Below are 27165 nucleotides of genomic sequence, written 5' to 3' on the forward strand. Positions count from 1 at the left end.
TAGTTAGTTAGAAAGCAGATAGTTAATATACTGCCTGGGAAGTTTGATGTATTAGTAGCCAACTAACGTTAGGTAACTAGCTAAAATACCGGTACATCCTGCTGTAATGCTATGCGTTTCGTAAGGATATTGCAGCTAACAAATTGTCAGCCAACGTAACGTAACTTATTACATTACTCAATATTTTCTTAACATTTGTCATAATTAGTTAAAGCAATGAATTTGTGTCCGCTCTAGTCGGACTTCGGCTGCATATTTTCTGCCATTTTCTTCCAATCTGAAAAGTTGTGAAGCCACGCCCATTTTCTGAAGAATTAGATTATGAGCCCTAAATGCATGGAAAGAGTGTCCACCGCATGTATACTCCATATTTTGGCCAATTTACTACGACATCCAGGAACTTTGGCATACTAACTATATCCATACCATGACCAACAAGCCTAATTGTAAGGACTGACACCGGAAATGAGAAGCAGGTACGGGGAGTCAACATTTAATAAGGAACAGACATGAAACAAGATATGCACAGAGTCAGTACACGGGCAAAACAACGACATTCGACAATCAATGCAGCAGCGGGAAACAGAGATGGGGAACTGACAAATATAGGGTAGGTAACAAACATAACCGCTACACACTGCCTACGTCGTTGTCACCATATTAGCTAACGTCATAGTCAACATAGCTATTATAACCAATTTGTTAATAAACCCGCTACAATCACGCAGTATAGTGTACAGCAAGCAGTTTAGCAGTTACACCGGCAGGCCCCAGTGGCAATACATTAATACAACTGAAAGCTTACCTTGACTTGGAAGAGTCCCAGTGTTGGATAGCCTTAGCAAGCTAGCTAGCATATACTAAAAAAAATATAAATGCCAGAATTTCAACGATTTTACTGAGTTAAAGTTCATATAAGGAAATCAGTCAGTTTAAATATATCTATGGATTTCACATGACTGAGTAAGGCTGCAGCCATGTGTGGACTTGGGAGCCAGGCCCACCCACTGGGGAACAAGGCCCAGCCAATCAGAATGAGTTTTTCCCCACAAAAGGGCTTTATTACAGAGAGCAATACTCCTCAGTTTCATCAGCTGTCCTGGTGGCTGGTCTCAGACGATCCTACAGGGGAAGAAGCCGGATGTGGAGGTCCTGGGCTGGTGTGGTTACACGTGGTCTGCGGTTGTGAGGCTGGATGGATGTACTGCCAAATTCTCTAAAATGACGTTAAGGCGGCTTATGGTAGAGAAAATAACATTCAATTCTCTGGCAACAGCTCTAGTGGACATTCCTGCAGTCAGCATGCCAATTGAACACTCCCTCAAAATTTGAGACATCTGTGGCATAGTGTTGTGTGACAAAACTGCACATTTTAGAGTGGCCTTTTGTTGTCTCCCAGCATAAGGTGCACCTGTGTAATGATCATGCTGTTTAATCAGCTTCTTGATATGCCACACCTGCCAGGTGGATGGATTATCTTGGCAAAGGAGAAAGGTTCACTAACAGGGATGTAAACAAATTTGTGCACAACATTTGAGAGAAATAAGCTTCTTGTGTGAATGGAAAAATTCTGGGATATTTCAGCTTATTAAACATGGGACGAACACTTTACATGTTGAGTATATATTTCTGTTCAGTATAAATATCATTCCTCTCTGTTTGAGTAGATTAAATTAGCTAGCTGCATTAACTAAGTGAAAGTTTAAAAAAATACAATGAAATATAACTAGCTCTCTCTCTCTGCTGCTGCTCCATAATTTTTTAAGAAATTAATTTGTTCAAAACTGTTCAATTAGTTTCCTTCTCTGAGTCAACTACTCACCACATTTTATGCACTGCAATGCTATTTGGCTGTAGCTTATGCTTTCAGTACTAGATTTATTCTCTGATCATTTGATAGGATGGGCAATATGTCAGTTCATGCTGCAAGAGCTCTGACAGGTTGGAGGACGTCCTCCAGAAGTTGTCATAATTACTGTGTAAGTCTATGTATGGGGGTGAGAACCATGAGCCTCCTCGGTTTTGTATTGAAGTTAATGTACACCGGAGGAGGGTGGAAAATAACTGTCCTCCGGCTACACCATGTTGCTTCCCCATAGAATGCTGTTGAGGCTACTGTAGACCTTCCTTGCAAAACAGTTTTTAAATCAGTTACTTAGTGACATGAATATATTTAGTATACTTTTATCTAAAAATACAACTTTTTTATGTTTTAAATTCACTGAGTAGAATGGTCCTCCCCTTCGTCCTCTGAGGAGCCTCCACTGCTGTATACTGCACCACATTACATGAGCTACAGTACCAATCAAAAGTTTGGACACACCGAATCATTCAAGGGTTTTTCTTTATTTTTACTATTTTCTACATTGTAGGATAATAGTGAAGACATTAAAACTATGAAATAACACATATGGAATGATGTAGCAACCAAAAAACTGTTAAACAAACCAAATATATTTTAGATATGTGACTCACCACCTGGATTCCGTCTTATGTAGCAACATTTGAATTTCTGTTTTTTACATTGGATAAAAGTAGAGACAATGGGAAAGTAATTCTGCTTTGAAAGATGATCAACTTGTAAACTCACTTTTGAGAAAACCATATTGGTAGTATTGTGTTGGTAGTACTATTGAAGAGCCCTTCTTTGTCTACACCAATTCAGCATTGTTCACACCCTCTTAAGCCTTAGCCACACCCATTTCTTTAAGTGTTGATCTGAGCGTTCTGTACTAACTTGCCAGCTACTTCCAGACATTTAAGAGAGAGAGAGAGAGAACAGCTCACTGAACATTACTCGCCCTAGCAGAGCTGGTTAGGCTTTTATGTTATCCAGAGCATTGGTGACTGCAACTGTGCTGTCAGATTGTCCGTTTGTAAATGCAGAGTGTTTCGCATTCAGATCGCACACTGGGCGCTTTGGCCAATAAGTAGGGTTGATCCGAAAGCTCTGACCTCACAATGACAGTCAAGCACCCAAGCTAACTGGCTAACATCGGCTAGCTACTTCCAGATACATAATGAGAGAACACCCCACTCTGACCATTTTACTCACCCTAGCAGAGCTGGTTTGGCTGTTTTCATTTTATCTGGAGCGTTAGTGACTGTAACTGTGCTGCTGTCAACAATTGAATTACACTTTATTGCCGACGTTTACTGACACAGGACATATTCAACGGCTGTTGAGCGTAATTTTAGCTAGCTAGGTATTTTAGCTAGCTAGATAGCTAGCTAGGTAAACAACGAATTAGAAACGCGTAATATCTGAAAATGTAGCTAGCTAGACTATCTTACCCGTGGTCTGAAATCGGAGTAGATAGCCAGAGCGAATTTACCAGCTAATACGTCTTATCAACAGTTGCAGTGACATTCTATTGAAATGGATACTTGCATAGTGGAGTCTTTTGTTAAGACATGTAGCTAGCTAGCTAGCTAAACAATGGACCATAATCACAACTCATGACGTTACTACCCTGCATGAATCTGCAGGTAGCTAACCAACCAGGTTCTATGGCTATAACTAGTCAAGCAAATGTGTCTGATATACGAAGAATAAGATCATACACATAACGTCAGCCAGCTAACTAACATTACAATTGAAATGAAAATCATTTCTGTAAAAATTACAAACATGTAATATCTGAAAATGTAGCTAGCTAGTCTATCTTACCCGTATACATCATGGTTGGATGGATCATGGTTGCCCTTAGTTTGAAGATGTAATCCATCTCCTTAGCTATCATACTCAAATTCCACTGATTTTAAAACTCGGTCCTCCAGAAAGGGGAGCGCATACACCTAACGTTAGCTAGCGAGCCAGCCAGCTAACGTTAGCTAGCTAACAGTACACTTTAACTTGACATTAGGTTTATGCAGTTTTACTACGCGATACATTTAAAAAAAATCCACGTTCGACACGATTACCTAGACATACTGACCAGCTCCAATAGACAGATGCGTGCTGTATGGCAGACCAACCCAAACTCATCTCTCGGCATGTCCAGCCCACTCATTATCTCAGCCAATCATGACTAGCGGGAAGGTTGCTCACTTTTTATGTGGCTAAACCAACTAGGCTCATAATTTCACAACTTTATTCGTATTTACAGTTTTATATTAAGGCACATGAAAGTTTACATGTTCGGGAAGGCATTTCTGCCAAAAAACGCATTTTAATAAAAACATTTTTTTACGGTCAAACGGCTCTCTCCTGTGAAGTCGTGACTTGCGACATATGCCTAGATTCCTGAATTAGGCCACATTTGAGATTCTTCAAAGTAGCCACTCTTTGCCATGACGACAGCTTTGCACACTCCTGGCATTCTCTCAACCAGCTTAACCTGGAATGTTTTTCCAACAGCCTTGAAGGAGTTCCCACATATGCTGAGAACTTGTTGGCTGCTTTTCCTTCACTCTGCACTCCAACTCATCCCAAACCATATCAATTGGGTTGAGGTCAGTGATTGTGGAGGCCAGGTCATCTGATGCACCACTCTCCTTCTTGGTCAAATAGCCCTTTTGGTCATTGTCCTGTTGAAAAACCACATGAGATGGCGTATCGCTGCAGAATGCTGTGGTAGTGTGAACGCTGGTTAAGTGTGCCTTGAATTCTAAATAAATAACATGCACTGTCATCAGCAAAGCACCCCCACACCATCACTCTTCCTCCATGCTTCACGGTAGGAACCACACAAGCGGAGATCATCCATTCACCTACTCTGCGTCTCACAAAGACACAGCAGTTGGAACCAAAAATCTCAAATTTGGACTCATCAGACCCAAGGACAGATTTCCACAAGTCTAATGTCCATTGCTCGTGTATCTTGGAACAAGCAAGTCTATTCTTCTTAATGGTGTCTTTTAGTAGTAGTTTCTTTGCAGCAATTCGACCATGAAGGCCTGATTCACGCAGTCTCCTCTGAACAGTTGATGTTGAGATTTGTCTGTTACTTGAACTCGGTGAAGCATTTATTTGGGCTACAATTTCTGAGGCTGGTAACTCTATCTAACTTATCCTCTGCAGCAGAGGTAACTCCTGGTCTTCATGTCCTGTGGCGGTCCTCAAGAGAGACAGTTTCATCACAGCACTTGATGTTTTTTGCAACTGCACTTGAAGAAACTTTAAAAGTTCTTGAAATGTTCAGGATTGACTGACCTTCATGTCTTAAAGTAATAATGGACTGTTGTTTCTCTTTGCTTATTTGAGCTGTTCTTGCCATAATATGGACTTGGTCTTTTACCAAATAGGGCTATCTTCTGTATACCACCCCGACCTTGTCACAACACAACTGATGGGCTCAAACACATTAAGAAGGAAAGAAATTACACAAATGAACTTTTAACAAGGCACACCTGTTAATTCAAATGCATTCCAGGTGACTACCTCATGAAGCTGGTTGAGAGAATGCAAAGAGATTGCAAAGCAGTCATCAAGGAAAAGGGTGGCTACTTTGAAGAATCTCAAATATAAAACATATTTTTGATTCGTTTAACACTTTTTTGGTTACTACATGATTCCATATGTGCTATTTCATAATTTTGATGTCTTCACTATTATTCTACAATGTAGAAAATACAAAAAATAAAGAAAAACCCTGGAATGAGCAGGTGTGTCCAAACTTTTGACTGGTAATGTATATAGTATGTAATCGATTTGATTTCCAGTATGATGGCCTGGAATTGTAAAAATAAAAAGGTTGTTGAAACACTGTAGCTTCATATATGTCACCATCTAGAAGCTGTAATAGGAGAGGAATTGTATGTCTATCTCTCCGTAGATGGCACAGTGTGTGAAGCCTGAATCCCTCTCTCTCTCCATCTCTGGAGGGTAACAATCCTCACTCACTCATCACATGAATGTGTTTATATTCCACAGCAGCTCTGTGTTGGCATACTCTAATTCTCATTCTCATCATCAGCACACAAACACTCCATCATCATCCCCACCACCAGCACACAAACACTCCACCACCAGCACACAAACACTCCACCACCAGCCGCACCACCAGCACACAAACACTCCATCACCAGCCCCACTTCACACACAAACACGCCATCACCAGCCCCGCAACCAGCACACAAACACTCCACCACCAGCACACAAACACTCCACCACCGGCCCCACCACCAGCATACAAACACGCCATCACCAGCCCCGCAACCAGCACACAAACACTCCACCACCAGCCCCATCACCAGCACACAAACACTCCACCACCAGCCCCACCACCAGCACACAAACACTCCACCACCAGCACACAAACACTCCACCACCAGCCCCATCACCAGCACACAAACGCTACATCACCAGCCCCACCACCAGCACACAAACACTCCACCACCAGCCCCACCACCAGCACACAAACACTCCACCACCAGCACACAAACACTCCACAACCAGGACACAAACACTCCACCACCAGCACACAAACACTCCACCACCAGCACACAAACACTCCACCACCAGCACACAAACACTCCACCACCAACACACAAACAGTCCACCACCAACACACAAACAGTCCACCACCAGCACACAAACAGTCCACCACCAGCACACAAACACTCCACCACCAGCACACAAACACTCCACCACCAGCACACAAACACTCCACCACCAGCCCCAGCCCCAGCAGCAGCACACAAACACTCCACCATCAGCCCCATCACCAGCACACAAACACTCCATCACCAGCCCCACCACCAGCACACAAACACTCCAACAGCAGCCCCACCACCAGCACACAAACAATTCATCACCAGCACACAAACACTCCACCACCAGGACACAAACACTCCATCACCAGCACACAAACACTCCACCACCAGGACACAAACACTTCACCACCAGGACACAAACACTCCACCACCAGCACACAAACACTCCACCACCAGCACACAAACACTCCACCACCAGCACACAAACACTCCATCACCAGCACACAAACACTCCACCACCAGCACACAAACACTCCACCACCAGGACACAAACACTTCACCACCAGGACACAAACACTCCACCACCAGCACACAAACACTCCACCACCAGGACACAAACACTCCACCACCAGGACACAAACACTCCACCACCAGGACACAAACACTCCACCACCAGGACACAAACACTCCACCACCAGGACACAAACACTTCACCACCAGGACACAAACACTCCACCACCAGGACACAAACACTCCATCACCAGCACACAAACACTCCATCACCAGCACACAAACACTCCACCACCAGCCCCACCACCAGGACACAAACACTCCACCACCAGCCCCACCACCAGGACACACACACTCCACCAGCAGCTCACAAACACTCCAACACCAGCCCCACCACCAGCACACAAACACTCCACCACCAGCACACAAACACTCCACCACCAGCCCCAGCCCCAGCAGCAGCACACAAACACTCCACCATCAGCCCCATCACCAGCACACAAACACTCCATCACCAGCCCCAGCAGCAGCACACAAACACTCCACCACAAGCACACAAACACTCCATCACCAGCCCCACCACCAGCACACAAACACAACAACATCAGCCCCACCACTAGCACACAAACACACCACCACCAGCACACAAACAATCCATCACCAGCACACAAACACTCCACCACCAGGACACAAACACTCCACCACCAGCACACAAACACTCCATCACCAGCCCCACCACCAGGACACAAACACTCCACCACCAGCCCCACCACCAGGACACAAACACTCCACATCCAGCCCCACCACCAGGACACAAACACTCCACCAGCAGCTCACAAACACTCCAACACCAGCCCCACCACCAGCACACAAACACTCCACCACCAGCCTCACCACCAGGACACAAACACTCCACCACCAGCCCCACCACCAGCACACAAACACCCCACCAGCAGCTCACAAACACACCCCCGGCAGCTCACAAACACCCCACCAGCAGCTCTCAAACACACCACCAGCAGCTCAGAAACACCCCAACAGCAGCTCCAGCTGAGACCTGAGAGTATCTCTCCACACTAGTCACCTGCTGCTGTGGCAGAGACACTGTCTGACGGACTGTATACACTATGTACCACTGACCACAGGAATACATTTCAGTCTAGTCAGATTTACACAAACTAAAGACAATCATATTAATTCAATGCAACGCAGATAATGCACTGTAGGTTATTATGCAAGAACATAAAAAGCCTTTTTAGTACATGGCCTTAAACCAAGGTAAAAATTATATAGGGAGTCCACTTTTATAAGGAGTCCACTTTTGTGAATATAGACAGATTATTAGGATATGGTCATTCTGATAATCAGTCTATATTCACAAATGTAATATATACTGTATATATATTCATAAATGTAATAAATTCATAAATGTAAATTCAAAATATATGTTTTTACTCTAGGATACTGTAAGATTACAGCTATGAGACTAATTGTACGAGAGAAAAATGCTATAATCACACTACAAAATCCCAGGGGTGGAAGCCTATCTGGAAAGAGGGGAAACACTTCAAACACTTGCAAAAATCAATTTCAAGAGAAATGAAAAAGGGGGTTGGCCTCAAACTTAGCAGACCAGCTTGCCATAGAAAAGCAGTGGATCCTCCTGGGGTTGGAGTGATCGTACTGTGACTGAGGTGCTGGGAGCTCAGTGCATTGCTGCCTGTCACTGTCTCAGGGAATGGGACACAATAGCCTGGTCTCATAGACTAGATGTAACATAGCAAATTAAAATCCGGGACACTCAAATTAGTATGATGTTACTTTTGGTATGGTTACATAAGACAGAAGGCCAGGCACCACACCCTGATTGTGATATGATTAAGAGAAAACAATTACCCTATCAACTTTTACAGGTTTAATGTGGACACAGATAATAGTTTTTTCATAATTTCCCCATGAAATTTGGTAATAAAACGTGCAAATATATGTGCATATTTACATATCACACAAATACATTTATCTGGAGACTGGATGGAGTCAGCCTAAATATTTTGGTTTCATTTTGTTAAGAGACTCCAGGACTGGACGTATACATAGCATATTGTGGATAAATATGTTTTGTTATCTTTCTATCTGTAAAATACTAAAGAAGGGTACGTAAAATTCATTTTTTGCTCATTTTTCAGAAGAAAATGTAATCTAGAATGGAAAATTCACAACAAATCAACAATGACCTATGTTTAAGTCTCGAGAATACATCTAGGGATAACCATACAAAATGTGTGGAATGCAGATGCTTCTGACCATGAGAAAAATTAGGTGGGGTGTAGGAAGAGTCTGACTTTCGGGAAATGGCAGTTAAAAACACTAAATTTAAACTACCAAACACCATATAGAATAGTATACATATACATAAACATACATAGTCCAGTTTGTAAAATTCTCTATGAAATGGGCTTTTAAATCGTGTGATTCAATGTAGTGAGCTTTGAAATTATGGACGTACAGAAAGTCCATTTTAAAAGTGGTTACAATTCATTAAATTTTGATGACAGTAGTATGATAAACTAAGACAAATATAATTGTTTTATCTAATTAGCAACTACTTGCAACTTTTTAGTTACTTTGCAACTACTTAGCATGTTAGCTAACCCTTTTTTTTTTTTTCTAACCCTCCTTTTTAGGCTGGGTTTCTGTACAGCACTTTGAGATATCAGCTGATGTAAGAAGGGCTATATAAATACATTTGATTTGATTTGATTTGCATCAAAGCTGGGACCGCATCAAAGCTGAAAAATAGCTTCTTCTATCTCAAGGCCATCAGACCGTTAAACAGCCGTTTCTAAAACAGAGAGGCTGCTGCCTACATACAGACTTGAAATCATTGGCCACTTTAATAAATAGATCACTAGTCACTTTAATAATGTTTACATATCTTGCATTACTCATCCCATATGTATATACTGTACTGTATTTTTATACCATCTATTGCTTCTTGCCTATGCTGCTCGGTCATCACTCATCCATATATGTATATATTCTTATTCCATCCCTTTACTTAGAAGTGTGTGTATTAGGTAGTTGTTGTGGAATTGTTAGATTACTTGTTAGATATTATTGCACTGTCAAAACTAGAAGCACAAGCATTTCGCTACACTCGCAATAACATCTACTAACCATGTGTATGTGACCAATACAATTGGATAACTCATAATCTTAACTCTAACCTTAACCCCTAGCCTAGATAACGTTAGCCACCTAGCTGAAGTTAGCAACAACAAATTGGAATTTGTAACATATTGTAGGAATTGAAATTTGTAACTTATCATACTAAATGGATGATGGACATCCACAAATTAATACCATACCAAATGTAACATATCATACTAAATTGCAAGTTCCAGATTTTACTTTACTATGTTACGTCTACCCTTGAGTCCAGGTTGGACAGAATGGCACAGGAAAATACTACACATGACACACTGGTATATTTATACCTCCCTCCCTCTCTGGGAGTGTTTTGTGTTTCCATTGTACCATTTGTTTTTATGCTTTGGGGATGTAGCCTAACACAGTGGATTGAATGAAATATTGGAGGACGGACACAGTCTAATAGAAAGCACTGTCAGACAGGAAGAGAGGATAATAAGATGAAGAGAGATGGAAGTAGTGAGCAAGCAGTTACAGTATGTCCCAAAGGTACTGTGAATCAGAGTGAGTCTCTGTCTGTCTGTCTGTCTGTCTGTCTGTCTGTCTGTCTGTCTGTCTGTCTGTCTGTCTGTCTGTCTGTCTGTCTGTCTGTCTGTCTGTCTGTCTGTCTGTCTGTCTGTCTGTCTGTCTGAAGAACCAGAATGTCTCACCAGTTCCACACATGCAAGTACGGAACATCCCTAGTTTTATAACCAGAGACCTGTATCTCTATAGGACAACTGTGGGGAATGATGCGGAATGCTGATCCCCTAGGGAGTTCCTCAATGATGCTATGAGGTTATCACAGCATGGGAAGGTCAAACTACTACCCAGCGCTGCAGTTTGGGCACTGACCACCCCAGGGACATGACAACTAATGAGGAAATTATCATAATTAGTATTAGCCTGAATATAATTACTTGGATAATTGATGTTACAGCCTCTATATTAAAAAGCCTTTTTATAATATCGTGACCACAGAGACATTATTGAGCTCTGACTTGACCTTGGGTCTGAGTACAGTACAGTAGTGTAAATACAATCACCTCCATTTGTCCTCAGGACAGAATAACCACACTATGAGACAGCTCAGTACAGTAACAGAAGCAATCCTTCTTGTTCTGTCCTCAGTTCCATGCAGATACAGTTGAAGTCAGAAGTTTACATAGACCTTTGCCAAATACATTTAAACTCAGTTTTTCACAATTCCTGACATTTAATCCTAGTAAAAATTCCTTCCCTGTCTTGGGTCAGTTAGGTTCACCACTTTATTTTAAGAATGTGAAATGTCAGAATAATAGATTTTAGTTCTTTCATCACATTCCCAGTGGTCAGAAGTTTACATACACTCAATTAGTATTTGGTAGCATTGCCTATAAATTGTTTAACTTTAACTGCTTAACTGCACTAGCATCGAATAGTTCCCACGATATGCAACTTTTCAGGGAAGCCAGGAACCAATATACGCAGTCAGTCAGGAAAAGCAAAGGCTAGCTTTTTCAAACTGAAATTTGCATCCTGTAGCTCTAACTCCAAAATGTTTTGGGACACTGTAAAGTCCATGGAGAATGAGAGCACCTCCTCCCAGCTGCCAACTGCACTGAGGCTAGGAAACACTGTCACCACCAATAAATCCATGATAATCGAGAATTTCAATAAACATTTCTCTACAGCTGGCCATGCTTTCCTCCTGGCTACCCCAACCCCGGCCAACTGCTCTGCACCCCCCACAGCAACTTTCCCAAGCATCCCCAGCTTCTCCTTCACCCAAACCCAGATAGCTGATGTTCTGAAAGAGCTGCAAAACCTGGACCCGTACAAATCAGCTGGGCAAGACAATCTGGACCTTCTCTTTCAAAAATGATTCGCCGCCTTTGTTGCAACCCCTATTACCAGTCTGTTCAACCTCACTTTCGTATCGTCCGAGATCCCCAAAGATTGGAAAGCTGCCGCGGTCATTCCCCTCTTCAAAGGGGGTGACACTCTAGACCCAAACTGTTACAGACCTATAACCATCCTGTCCTGCCTTTCTAAAGTCAATAAACAGATCCCTGACCATTTCGAATCCCACCGTACCTTCTCCGCTGTGCATTCCGGTGTCCGAGCTGGTCACGGGGGCACCTCAGCCACGCTCAAGGTGCTAAACGATATCATAACCGCCATCGTTAAAAGACAGTACTGTTCAGCCGTCTTCATTGTTCTGGCCAAGGCTTTCGACTCTGTCAATCACCATATTCTTATCGGCAGACTCAACAGCCTTGGTTTCTCAAATGGCTGACTCGCCTGGTTCACCAACTAGTTCTCAGTCAGAGTTCAGTGTGTCAAATCAGAGAACCTGTTGTCCGGACCTCTGGCAGTCTCTATGGGGGTACCACAGGGTTCAATGAAGTGATTGAAGTGGTTGAAAAACAAGTTTTAATGACTCCAACCTAAGTGTATGTAAACTTCCGACTTCAAGTGTAAGTCAGAATGGCAAAATGCTCCAGGCAGCACAGCCCTTTATGAGCCAAATCACCCATCATGAGCACGGTTTAAACATGCAACGGAGGAACGAGGGTTCATTTAAACAACGTTTCTCCCTCTGTAATTCATATTTTTATAATACAATGTCACAGCGCTGGTGCTAGTCTGTAATGTCCTTGTTGTGATAGCTCCTGACTCGGTCTGTAATACCAACTTTTTCAAGCAGACCATAATAGTCGCCATGCCCAAGAAGGGAAAGGGAGATACCTAGTCAGTTGTACAACTGAATGCATTCAACTGAAATGTGTCTTCCACATTTAACCCAACCCCTCAATCAGAGAGGTGCGGAGGGCTGGCTTAATCGACATCCACGTCTTCAGCACCCAGGGAACAGTGGGTTAACTGCCTTGCTAAGGAGCTGAACGACTGATTTTTACCTTGTCAGCTCGGGGATTCGATCCAGCAACCTTTCAGTTACTGGCTCAAAGCTCCTACCCGCATTTCAACCATGAAATGCTTTGAAAGGCTGGTCATGGCTCACATCAACACCATCATCCCAGACACCCAGGACACAGACAGAATGGCGCCGAAAGGAATGGCGGCTGTTTTACGGGCTCCTGACAAATTGTTCTATTTTGTGTATTGTTTTTTGCTGATCTTAACTTTTTTTGTATATATAAACTACCAGTAATTGATTAGGTAAAACACCAACGTGCACAACGCGTACATTACAATACCACTACAAAAACATCCTTCTTTAGACACAGATCGAAAAATCCCTGTTAGGGGTATCATCTCATGCAAAACAAAGGGAGTAATCTATCTCATCACCTGTTCATGTGGGAAATCCTACGTAGGACAAACGAAAAGACAATTAAAACAACACATAGCTGAACACTGCAGCAAAATCAGGTGTAAGAACAATGACTATCCAGTAGCAGCTCACTTTGTTGAAGCTAACCATCCTATCTCCTCCCTAAAATACATAGGCATTGAGCATGTTACTCTACCAAGGAGAAGAGGTAACATCGAGATCCTACTACTACAGAGGGAGGCCTACTGGATATCCTTTCTAAAAACATTGACCCCTAGTGGTCTAAATATTGACTTTGATCTCAGGCCCTTCTAACGAACAATTCTTCTTTCTTCTCTCTTTTTTATGAACAAGTCTCATAAATGAATATATTCTTTCTACAGCTAATCAGCGTACACCCGATATGTTTCCACTGTTGATGATGCTTATTATGCATTCTGGTTGAACCAAAAGATTACATGTAACAAAAATGTAATGAAATTGGAAACAATTAAATATATATGTGAAATAAAATTAAACAATAATGTATATTGATGCTAATATTATGTATAATATCTTATTATGTTTCCATATGATAACAATAGCCTAATATATTCTATATGCTGTAAACTATTGTCTTAACAGTTTCACTCAATTCATTCTAAATCAACCTAATATTTATGACACACCCCTCACTATTGTCATTGGTTGCACTAATTGCACTGTTTATCTACATAACCTGGTTTAAGCGTTCATGACATTACCCTGAAGAAGGCACAGTGATGCCGAAACGTTGGTGTTTTACCCAATACATTACTGTGAGTTTATATGTTTATAGAGTGTGCAACGCTCTTTATTTATTTACATGGCTTACACTTTATTCACTGTCAGTCAGCACCTCTAAACTAAAACAAATTATCTGGGTGTGTGCCAGCTCATGCTTTTTATTAGTACATAATGTTTCCGCAATCGTTTCCTGTCACCGAAAAAAGCTTCTGGAGATCAGAACAGCTATCACTAACCTCGATTTGGACGAGGACTTCTATTTCAATAAGTCAGAGACAAAAGACATATTGATTATCCCGGACCAGGCCCTAATCCCCGACACTCGTAGAAGCTGAAGACGGCGCTATAGAGGCCGGCGCGTGAGCACCCTGGTGAGACTACGGCGGCGAATGTATAAATTGCCTCTACCCTCTTTTCTATTGACGAATGTGCAATTGATGGAAAATAAACTGGACGAGCTCCGTTCTAGACTATCCTATCAACGGGACATTAAGAACTGTAATATACTATGCTTCTTGGAGTCATGGCTGAACAAGGACATGGATAATTTACATCTATCTGGCAGGACAGAACGACAGAGTCTGGTGAGATCAGGGGTGGTGGTGTGTCTCTTTATTAACAACAGCTGGTGCTTGATCTCTAGTACTAAGAAAGTCTTGAGGTTTTACTCGCCCGAGTTAGAATAATTAATGATAAGCTGTAGACCAGGTATTCCCAAACTGGGGTACGCGCAATGCCGTCGGAGGTACGCCAAATATAAATGTGATTTTAATTTGTTTTATTCTTCACATTTTCAAACAGTCCATTTATATTTCCCAACGGGGATAACCATTTGGGTGATGTTTTTTTCTCGCCTGAGTAGCCTCGTTTCACTGCCAAACCATCTAGTGTTCAGCGAAATAACAACACAATGTCAAATACAGGTAGCCTCGTCAAATAATTAACATCCAATCCCATTAACCATTATTCTCTCGTGGGAATTCCACTAACATTGTAGACAAATGTAGCTGCTGCTCATTCCGTTTGCTCGAAAATGTAAAAATGGTTAAAAAAGTAAGGCCCGCATCCATAGAGACACATACCAGCTCTACTGGTAGTACTGCTACTACCAGCAGTACTACACCTGCACCTGTTGACAACACAAGTTGTTCTGCTTTCACGAGCACATCCAATGCTAGCATCAGTAGTTCTACATTGGTTGCTAGCCCAGCTACCATGGACACTGATAGTTGTGAATCTGATGCAGCCGAAGACCTACTGCCCCCTTACACGGGAACGCACCGAACAACAGACAGGGACGTTGGACCATCGAAGAGGTGCAAATATGATGAGAACTACATTGGGTGTAGTGCCTTTCCTCAGCCGCAGTGTGTTATATGTGCAAAAATACTATCTCACAACTCGATGAAACCTTCACTCTTGCGCAGATATTTAGAAATTAAACATGCCAATTTGAAAAATAAGCCACGGGAGTTTTTGGAGCGAGAATTAAGATTACTTTTGAGTAGTAAGAAATATATAAAAGCAACTAAACCCATTAATAAGAAGGGGCTATAAGTGTCTTATATGGTGAGCTAACGAGTGGCTAGGACAGGCAAGCCCCATACTATTGTGGAGGACTTAATTCTTACAGCTACCGCGGATATGGCTGGGACAATGCTGGGGGACAAGGACAAAAAAACTATATAGACAATGACTTCTTCAAACAACACTGTTTCACGACGCATCAGTGATATGGCAGGAGATGTTTTGAAACAATTACTTCTTCGCATACAAGCCAGTGAATTCTATGCGTTACAGCTGGATGAGTCAACAGACGTGGCGGGCTTGGCACAGCTCCTGGTATATGTCCGTTACGTTTATGGGGGGTCAATTAAGGAACACATCCTCTTCTGCAAACCACTGGAAACCAGGACAACAGGAGAGGATATTTTTTAAAGTACTGGACAGCTTTGTGACATCAAATGGACTTTGGTTGTCAAGATGTGTTGGTATCTGTACTGATGCCACAAAAGTTATGACAGGGAGACGTAGTGGAGTGGAAACGCAAGCAGTTGGTCCCGACGCAACTTGGGTACAATGCAGCATCCACCAAGAGGCTCTTGCTGCCAAAGGAATGCCTGACAGCTTGAAAGACGTTTTGAACACTACAGTGAAAATGGTTAACTTTGTTAAAGCAAGGCCCCTGAACTCTCTTGTATTTTCTGCACTATGCAATGATATGGGCAGCGACCATGTAACGCTTTTACAACATACAGAAGTGCGCTGGTTATCAAGGGGCAAAGTATTGACACGATTTTTTAAATTGAGAGATGAGCTTAAAGTTTTCTTTACTGACCGTAATTTTCACTTGTTTGACCGCTTGCATGATGACGAGTTTCTCACACGACTGGCCTATCTGGGTGATGTTTTTTTTCACCTGAATTATCTGAATCTAGGATTACAGGGACTCTCTGCAACTATATGCAATGTGCAGGACATAATTGAGGCTATGCTTAAGAAGTTGGAGCTCTTCTCTGTCTGCATTAACAAGGACAACACACAGGTCTTTCCATCATTGTATGATTTTTTGCGTGCAAATGAACTCAAGCTTACGGACAATCTCAAATGTGATATAGCGAAGTACCGGAGTGAGTTGGGTGCGCAATTACGCAGGTACTTTCCTGAAACGGACAACACAAACAACTGGATTCGTTATCCCTTTAATTCCTGCCTCCAGTCCACTTACCGATATCTGAACAAGAGAGCCTCGTCGAAATTGCAACAAGCGGTTCTATGAAAATGTAATTTAACTTCTCTAGGGTAGGTGAGACGCTAACGTCCCACCAGGCCAACATCCGGTGAAACTACAGAGAGCTAACATTTTAAATACACCATTCTTTGTATTAAACATTCTTGTAAATACATGTATCTTACATCATTTAAAAGATGAACGTCTTATTAATCCAGCCGCTGTGTCAGATTTCAAAAAGGTTTACTGCAAAAGCAAACATGCGATTTTCTGAGGACGGCGCCCCACACACACAAGTAATACTAGCATTTTCCAACCAAGCATTAGCGTCACGAAAGTCAGAAATAACAATAAAATAAATCGCTTACCATTGAAGATCTTCCTCTGGTGGCAATGCCAAGTGTCCTAACTACACAGTGAATGTTCGTTTTGTTTGATAAAATCATTTTTTATAGCCTAACACAAAACATTTGTAAACCGGTTGCGTCGTGATTTCCGTCTCATTCAACTTTGGACGAAGCATTCGTGGTAATTACACACACTAAACAAACGTTTATCCAGTCATGGTTGGTTTCATTGCAATCCTCTGGTTGTTACTAACACAACCATACATGATGTCTCTTTTCCCGGGACGTATTGACCGAAACAAACCGATTTGAAGACACCAATCAATGACCTCATTGCGCACCAATGGTAGGACCGGTCTATCGTTGATTGACTGTATTTTGGCCCAATGATCATCTTGAAATCTAGCTTGGAAGATAGCCAATGAGCTGTGGTAAACGGCAATATGTAATGGTTATACGTTTGAAGACCAGCCTTTGTCGTAAACTCTGGCATAAAAGAGGTTCATTCGCCATTGCAAATCCTACTTGACGGAGCCACGAGTGTTACGCATAGCAGTACATATTCAATAGCATTTTCAACAAGTTTATATATTTATATTTTGCCGAATAAATCAGGAAAAGCTAAAACAAAGTCTAGGTATACAGATTTAACCCAAATTATAGAGGAAATTGATAGAGACAGCCCCCCATCTCACAGCTAGCCTTCAGGGAGCTGCTCATCCAGGAGCTTGCTAGCTACAGCAAGTCCACTGCAGCACCTTCTGCTCCGTCAACCAGTGGTGTTCACCTGCCCAGATTCATCTCTGCAGGCACGAATGTGCCTCAGGGCAAAAAGGGCACAGTGGGGAGGCGACGTTGTACATTTGGGTACATTTGTGTGGGACACCTGGGTGACTTCATGCTCAATGTCATGTAGCTCGCTCATTTTTGAAGTTATCTGTCTAAAACGTTGCTCAGCTATTGTTGCCATCTTATGTTCTTCATTCAAATCATCCACAGCATCCTATCTGTATGTTTGGCTGTTCTTGGTCATTTGAGAGATGATGCAGCAACAATAACAGAAAACGTATGTTTATTTCCTTGTATTTTCGTCTACCAGATCTATTGTGTTATATTCTCCTACATTCAATTCACATTTCCACAAAATGCAGAGTGTTTCCTTTCAAATGATACCAAGAATATGCATATCCTTGCTTCTTGGCCTGAGCTACAGGCAGTTAGATTCTTTAGGCAGAAATTGAGAAGAAGGGGGGGTACCCCAAAGAAGATAACTTCTTGTCAATAGGGGGGCGCTGTTTTCACTTTGGAAAAAATCGTGCCCAATTTAAACAGCCTCGTACTCTATTCTAGATCATACAATATGCATATTATTATTAGTATTGGATAGAAAACACTCTCAAGTTTCTAAAACTGTTTGAATTATATCTGTGAGTAAAACAGAACTCATTTTGCAGCAAACTTCCATACAGGAAGTGAAAAATCTGAAAACGAGGCTCTGTTTCAGGGCCTGCCTATTCAATTGCCTTATATTTATCGATATGCATGCACTTCATACGCCTTCCACTAGATGTCAACAGGCAGTAGAAGGTGGAATGGGGTGTCTAGCTTGATCTGAGGTCGAACAAGAGCTTTTGGAGTGACAGGTCAGCCATTTTGTCAGTTTTCCAAGGTGCGTGAAGGAGCTCCACAGTCTTCTGAAAAGCGGTCGGTATACACGGCGAATATCTCCGGCTCTGATTTTATTTGATACATTTGATAATAACATCATAAAGTAGGTTTTTTCAACCGAGTTTTATCAGTTTATTCAACGTTTATTGGGACTTTTGGAGTTTTCCGTTCTTTGCGCCAAGAGAGGATGGGAATGTTAGTAACCTTGGCTAGCATTGTGGCGCGAATTCGACAGAAGAAATGGACATTCTAAAACCAAACAACGATTTATTCTGGACCAAGGACTCCTTGTACAACATTCTGATGGAAGCTCAGCAAAAGTAAGAAAAAATGTATGATGTTCTTTCGTATTTCTGTGTAAAATATTGACTCCTATTCTCCGCCGTGTTGGTGAGTGCTGTCTCACAATAACGCAAGCTGTATGTTATGGTAAAGTTATTTTTAAAAATCGAACACATCGGTTGCATTAAGAACCAGTGTATCTTTCATTTGCCATACCACAAGTATTTTTATGTAAAGTTTCTGATCAGTTCTTTGGTCAGATTAGGTGAGTGTCCAAAATATCTCCGGACATTCTGGGAAAATGTTGCTACATATTCACAATGTATAACCACGATTGCAGCGCTAAATATGCACATTTTCGAACAAAACATAAGTATATTGTATAACATGACGTTATAAGACTGTCATCTGATGAAGTTGTCCAAAGGTTAGTGATTAATTGTATATCTTTTGCTGGTTTTTGCGAAAGCTACCTTTGCGGTGAATAAATGCGTTTGTGTGTTTGGCTATTGTGGTAAGCTAATATAATTCTACATTGTGTTTTCGCTGTAAAACACTTAAAAAAATCGGAAATATTGACTGGATTCACAAGATGTTTATCTTTCATTTGCTGTACACCATGTATTTTTCATAAATGTTTTATGATGAGTATTTATATATTTCACGTTGCTCTCTGTAATTATTCTGGCTGCTTCGGTGCTATTTGTGATGGTAGCTGCAATGTAAAACTATGATTTATACCTCAAATATGCACATTTTTCGAAAAAAAACAAATGTATTGTATAACATGTTATAAGACTGTCATCTGATGAAGTTGTTTCTTGGTTAGTGACTAATTATATCTCTATTTTGTCGGTTTTGTGAAAGCTACCTATGCGGTGGAAACATGGTGAAAATATGCAGTTGTGTGCTTGCCTATTGTCCTGTAGCCCATCCCAGCCTTGTGCAGGTCTACAATTTTATCCCTGATGTCCTTACACAGCTCTTTGGTCTTGGCCATTGTGGAGAGGTTGGAGTCTGTTTGATTGAGTGTGTGGACAGGTGTCTTTTATACAGGTAATTAGTTCAAACAGGTGCAGTTAATACAGGTAATGAGTGGAGAACAGGAGGGCTTCTTAAAGAAAAACTAACAGGTCTGTGAGAGACGGAATTCTTACTGGTTGGTAGGTGATCAAATACTTATGTCATGCAATAAAATGCAAATTAATTACTTAAAAATCATACAATGTGATTTTCTGGATTTTTGTTTTAAATTCCGTCTCTCACAGTTGAAGTGTACCTATGATACAAATTACAGACCTCTACATGCTTTGTAAGTAGGAAAACCTGCAAAATCGGCAGTGTATCAAATACTTGTTCTCCCCACTGTAGTTGATTTAATTATAACACATAGGGTTTGTCTATAGATGGAAAAATGCAAGTTGTAAAATTTCGACCAATCGATTGGTTGAAAGAACAGATTACTTTCGGTCGGCCAACGGACAGCCCTAAACCATTTACAATATATACAATGTACAATGTCTTAGAGTGATGGACTGTGCCATCTCAGCGGCCTCCGCAATGATTAGTCCACTGAGAAGGCGCGAATCAGACAGGTGTGAATCAGACAGGTGTCTTGTGTGCCATTAAAAAATCTAAATAAATTTGCGACCGGTCAAGAAAAAAAACTGTCGACCAACTGCCTATTGACATACAGTATACACCACACAGGGTTCATGGAGTGTGTTACAGCCAGGCCACTCACTCACCTCATGCCATGGGTGGAGTGGTTGTGGAAGTTCTGCAGCAGCTGTGGCACCCCCAGGATGGCATCGAACAGCATAGCCAGGGAGCCTAGGCCCTCCACGAACAGCACAGAGTCCAGCAGGAGCAGGGTGAGGAAGGCACACAGCACCGTGAAGGCAAAGCAGAACAGCAGGTAGTCCTCAAACGCACTCCAGCTCCAGAAGTAGCGCAGGTTCAGATCTGAGAGGGGGGAGGGAGGGAGAGAGGAAGGAGAGAGGGGGAGAGAGATGGGGAGGAAAGATGAGGGGGGTGGGGGTGGAGGAGGGAAAGACAGGAGAGAAAGAGAGGGAGATAGATAAGAGAGGGAAAGATGTGGAGAGAGATTCCTTCATTAGAAAATGCAGACATTCATTGAACACAGCACATAAATCAATAGAGGGCAGGTAAGTGAATGAAACACTGGAGAGACTTTTTTTTAAAGCTTTTTACATTTACATAATATCTGGCTCTGGATCCTGCAAGCGTCACCACTGAGCCCATTCCACCACATAGCGCCAATACAGAGTTACAGTACATAGAGCTATTCTAATAACTCAGTCAACCAGATTTAAAAATAAAATAAAACATTTGATTAAAAGTACAGAGACTAAGCCTACACTCTGACCAATGAGAAAGAGAGATGCAATGTGGCAGCTAAAATAAAATGTGGTCAGACAGAGCTCCTCTCTCACTAACAAATATTAATTATTCAGATATTTTAAGACTATTTCAAATTCCATCCATTATTTTCCATGTTTGCACTGGCAGCCCAATAGGGTAAGCCTACTGTAGTAGCAGAACCCAGGAGAGGAGACAAACCGTTCACAGAGAGGCATGTAAATATACAGTTCCAGATCTGGTTCACTGGCTTTTATTGCCATTGTTCATGGCATTATAGTCTAATGGATATATGGATATATAAACCTAAAAGGAGAGAGGAGGAAGGCAGCGTGACATCAAAGCTAAGAGAAATCAGAAATAGAAAGGGAAATACCTAGTCAGTTGTACAACTGAATGCATTCAACTGAAATGTGTCTTCCGCATTTAATGCATTTAACCCAACCCTGAGTACTAAAGAGAGCCCTGGGGGTCACAAGCTGAGATAAGGGTCTAGCTGAGTCTGATACCTAAAATCCAGACACAACCATGCATATTGAGCGCCAGAGGTTCTCGGTTTGGTAGTGGCATGTATAGGACCAGTCAGCTCCTCACAAGACAGTAATCCCACATGATCAATGGCCTCGTATTCCTTTGAAATTACTAGAGAGGGGGAATTGAACGAGCTGACATCAGCTGAATGGAATTGATAGCTAAATAAGAGCTCATTTGTAAGTGAACCGACTGGACTGTGATGTTCCATGTAGGAAGTGGCCGTGATCCGCGTATTGTCAATAGATTATGCGTTCTGAGCTTCTACAAAGAACACTTGGCAACACCTGTCAGGGGGAACCGTGATGACGATGGTACACCCCCGTCAGGAACACAGCACGCTACACGCCACCGCTGGGGTCACGGAATTGTGGGAGAGGCAGAGTGAGACGTCTCATAGCGAGAAGAATGCATGATTAATGTCCTTATCATGGGACACCTACAGATCCAATACAGAGATAGAACAGGAGATAGGATCTGAGGGGGACAGGACACAGGCACGAGCACTGAAACACGCGCGCACACACACACACACACACACAGTCGCGTCCGTCCTTGTAGTGAGGGCCGGTGCGGTGCCCAGGCTGTCTCAGCACATGAATAATGTCTGTAGAGTCAGACGCTTACACTGATAGCTTCTGAACAGTGCCTGGCAGAGAGGCCTTATTCAAAGAATCCTCTGAGGACTTCATTTTTCACCTGTGAATAAAATCGGATTGATTTTACCCCCCCACCCCCTTATTCTAGTGTGCTGGCAGCTGCAGGGGCAAGCTCTGCCATTTGTCAGGAACATGAAAGCTCTTCTCTCCTTTAAATAAGGCAGGCAACGCTGCTGAGAGCAGCAGTACTACTGGCACTCCTAAAGCTTGACCTGTTTTCCAAACTGCGGTCTGTTTCGTCCAAATACAGTATATTGTAGTTCCCTCTCTCTATTCACCCATCCTTCTCTCCATCCACTCCCCCCCTCCTTTTAATAAAGTCTGGTAGTTTTATTTGCACAATCATAAAAACACCTACCTCAAATTGTTAAGTAAAACATAATGAAGAAACATAACCAATGGATCTGCATCACATCCAAAAGAAACAAATCCGTAAATCTACCCCTCTCTCATCTCTGCCACTCTCTCCCTCCCTTGTCATCGTTCTCTTTCGCTCTCGCTGTCATCCAGGCTGCTGCACCATCTGAGGCAGGCTGGCCTTACCAGTGAGATCCCTTTCAGTGTTGTGCTTACCTTAGCTAGTCTGGAGAGCAGAGCAGTAGTGATGTGCAGGTCAGCTGTTTAATCACCCGCACCCGCCCGCAATTGCTAGCAACCCATCTAGGATGGCGCCGGAGAACTAGGATGGCGCCGGAGAAGAAGGGTGACGTTTTACATGTTCCCAACCAATTTTGTTTTTTGTTTGTTTCTAACTTATTTTTTTATTTTTTTTGTACATAATGTTGCCGCTACCGTCTCTTATGACTGAAAATAACTTCTGGACATCAGGACTGCGATTACTCACCACGGACTGACAGAATCCTTTTTTTCCTTTAACGAGTCTGACAACCCCGACGTGAATGATATACTGCTCTCCCGGGAACAGGCCCAGATACCCATGATTTGCGTGAAGAGAAGGCAAAGAAAAAGGGGCCAAAGGGCGGGCTGCCTTCTGAGAATTCGTAGGCGATCGTATAAACCCCCACTTCCTTCCATTCTGCTAGCAAACGTGCAATCTTTGGAAAATAAAATAGATGACCTACGCGGAAGATTAAATTACCAACGGGACATTCAAAACTGTAATATCCTATGCTTCATGGAGTTATGGCTGAACGATGACACTATTAACATAAGGCTGGCTGGTTACACGCTGTACCGGCAGGATAGAACAGCAGCGTCTGGTAAGACAAGGGGCGGCAGACTATGTATTTTGTAAATAACCTGTTATGGCTGCAAGGGAAAGTATTGAGTAGCCAGATAAAAGATGCCCATTTCAAACGGCCTCGTACTCAATTCTTGCTCGTACAATATGCATATTATTATTACTATTGGATAGAAAACACTCTAGTTTCTAAAACCGTTTGAATTATTTCTCTGAGTGAAACAGAACTCATTCTGCAGCACTTTTCTTGACCAGGAAGTGGAATGTCAGAAATATATGCTCTGTTCAACTTCCTGCCTATACATGGTCATGATACGTAAGAGTCTACGTACACTTCATACGCCTTCCTCTGGGTGTCAAGAGGCTGAGAGAGAAGAAATTTTGTGTTTATCTTGGTCTGAGGTGGAATAAAAGCTATTTCTTTGACGTGACCGTCCACTTCCTGTTTCTGGAGCGCGCGAAAGAGGACATGGATTTGGCTTCTGTTTTGCTCCCGTTATGGACGACTAACATCTCCGTCTTAGATTTTATTTGATACATTTGACCATATCATCGTAACGTATGTTTTTTCAATATAGTTTAATCAGATTGAAATTTTTCCGGGAGTTTTGCCGTGTTCCGTTCTCTGACTTTGTTGACGTTGGAGTGATCCGTGCCACTTGGCAAGTGCCCATGCTAAATGAAGAGGGATATTTGCCGTTCCAGATCAAAACAACGACTGTTCTGGACAAAGGACACCTTGTCCAACATTCTGACGGAACATCACCAAAAGTAAGAAACATTTTATGATGCTATTTCTAATATCTGTCGTGCATGTGAACTGGTCGTGGGCGCCCAAGTGTTTCTGGCTATTGTGGCTACGCTAATATAGCGCTACATTTTGTTTTCGCTGTAAAACATTTAATAAATCGGAAATATTGTCTGGAATCACAAGATGCCTGTCTTTCAATTGCTGTACACTATGTATTTTTCAGAAATGTTTTATGATGAGTAATTAGGTATTTGACGTTGGTGTCTGTAAATATTATGGCTGCTTTCGGTGCAATTTCTGATTGTAGCTGCAATGTAAACTATGATTTATACCTGAAAAATGCAAATTTTTCGAACAAAACATATGCTATACAATAAATATGTTATCAGACTGTCATCTGATGAGGTTGTTTCTTGGTTAGTGGCTATTTATATCTTTATTTGGTCGAATTTGTGATAGCTTCTGATGGAGTAAAAACTGATGGAGTAAGAATAGTGGTGTCTTTTGCTAATGTGGTTAGCTAATAGATTTACATATTGTGTCTTCCCTGTAAAACATTTTAAAAATCGGACATGTTGGCTTGATTCACAAGATGTGTACCTTTCATCTGGTGTCTTGGACTTGTTAATGTGTGAAAGTTAAATATTTAAAAAAAATATCTTTTGAATTTCGCGCCCTGCACTTGAGCTGGATGTTGTCATAAGTGTACCGGTGTCGGGCTGCAGCCATAAGAAGTTAACAGCTGGTGCACGATATCTAAGGAAGTCTCGAGCTATTGCTCACCTGAGGTAGAGTATCTCATGATCAGGTAGACCACACTATCTACCTAGAGAGTTTTCATCTGTATTTTTCGTAGCTGTTTACATACCACCTGGCACTAAGACTGCATTGAATGAGCTGTATTCCGCCATAAGCAAACAAGAAAACGCTGACCCAGAGGTGGCTCTCCGAGTAGCCGGGGACTTTAATGCAGGGAAAATTACATCCGTTTTACCAAATTTCTATCAGTATGTTTAATGTGCAAACAGAGGGAAAAACGTCAGGACCACCTTTACTCCACACACAGAGATGCATACAAAGCTCTCCCTCACCCTCCATTTGGCAAATCTGACAATAATTATATCCTCCTGATTCCTGCTTACAAGCAAAAATTAAAGCAGGAAGCACCAGTGACTCGATCAATGTGGTCAGATGAAGTAGATGCTAAGCTACAGGACTGTTTTGCTAGCACAGACTGGAATATGTTCTGGGGTTCCACAGATGGCATTGAGGAGTACACCACATCAGTCATTGGCGTCATCAATAAGTGCATTGATGACTTCGTCCCCACAGTGACTGCACGTACACACCCCAACCAGAAGCCATGGATTACAGGCAACATCCACACTGAGCTAACGGCTAGAGCTGCCGCTTTCAAGGAGCGTGACTCTAACCCGAAAGCTTATAAGAAATCCCGCTATGCCCTCCGACGAACCATCAAACAGGCAAAGCATCAATACAGGACAAAGATCAAATGGTACTACACCGGCTCTGAGGCTCATCGGATGTGGCAGGGCTTGCAAACCATTACAGACTACAAAGGGAAGCTCAGCCGAGAGCTGCCCAGTGACACGAGCCTACCAGACGAGCTAAACTCGCTTCGAGGCAAATAACACTGAAACATGCATGAGAGCACCAGCTGTTCCAGAAGACTGTGTGATCACGCTCTCCGCAGCCAATGTGAGCAAGACCATTAAACAGGTCAACAGGTCAAGGCCGCAGGGCCAGAAGGATTACCAGGACAGGTACTGCGAGTATGCGCTGACCAACTGGCAAGTGTCTTCACTGACATCTTCAACCTCTCCCTGTCCGAGTCTGTAATACCAACATGTTTTAAGCAGAACAACATAGTCCCTGTGCACAAGTACACTAAGGTAACCTGCCTAAATGACTACCGACCTGTAGCACTCACATCTGTAGCCATGAAGTTCTTTGAAAGGCTGGCCATGACTCACATCAACACCATTATCCAAGAAACCCTAGACCCACCCCAATTTGCATACCGCCCCAACAGCTCCACAGATGATGCAATCTCTATTGCACCACACCGCCCTTTCCCACCTGGACAAAAGGAACACCTACGTGAGAATGCTATTCATTGACTACAACTCAGCATTCAACATCATAGTGCCCTCAACGTTCATCAGTAAGCTAAGGACCCTGGGACTAAACACCTAACTCTGCAACTGGATCCTGGACTTCCTGACGAGCCGTCCCCCATGCGGTAAGGGTAGGTAACAACACATCCGCCACGCTGATCTTCAACACAGGGGCCCCTCAGGGGTGCGTGCTCAGTCCCCTCCTGTACTCCCTGTTCACTCATGACTCCACGGCCAGGCAAGACTCCAACACCATCATTAAGTTTGCGGATGACACAACAGTGGTAGGCCTGATC

At 42.4% G+C, this 27165-nt stretch overlaps 1 protein-coding gene across 3 annotated transcripts in view; it reads right to left on the reverse strand.

Moving 5' to 3' along the window:
• Positions 1 to 27165, reverse strand: part of LOC120053877 (solute carrier family 66 member 2-like) — a 91583-nt gene that overhangs the window by 44649 nt on the left and 19769 nt on the right. For all 3 annotated transcript variants that reach the window (XM_039001159.1, XM_039001160.1, XM_039001161.1), the window contains exon 4: positions 20956 to 21172. In XM_039001159.1, coding sequence (XP_038857087.1) covers positions 20956 to 21172 — 217 coding nt within the window. The remainder of the gene's footprint in view (positions 1 to 20955; positions 21173 to 27165) is intronic.

Source organism: Salvelinus namaycush, chromosome 9 (assembly GCF_016432855.1).
Source record: "Salvelinus namaycush isolate Seneca chromosome 9, SaNama_1.0, whole genome shotgun sequence".
Classification (NCBI taxonomy): domain Eukaryota; kingdom Metazoa; phylum Chordata; class Actinopteri; order Salmoniformes; family Salmonidae; genus Salvelinus; species Salvelinus namaycush.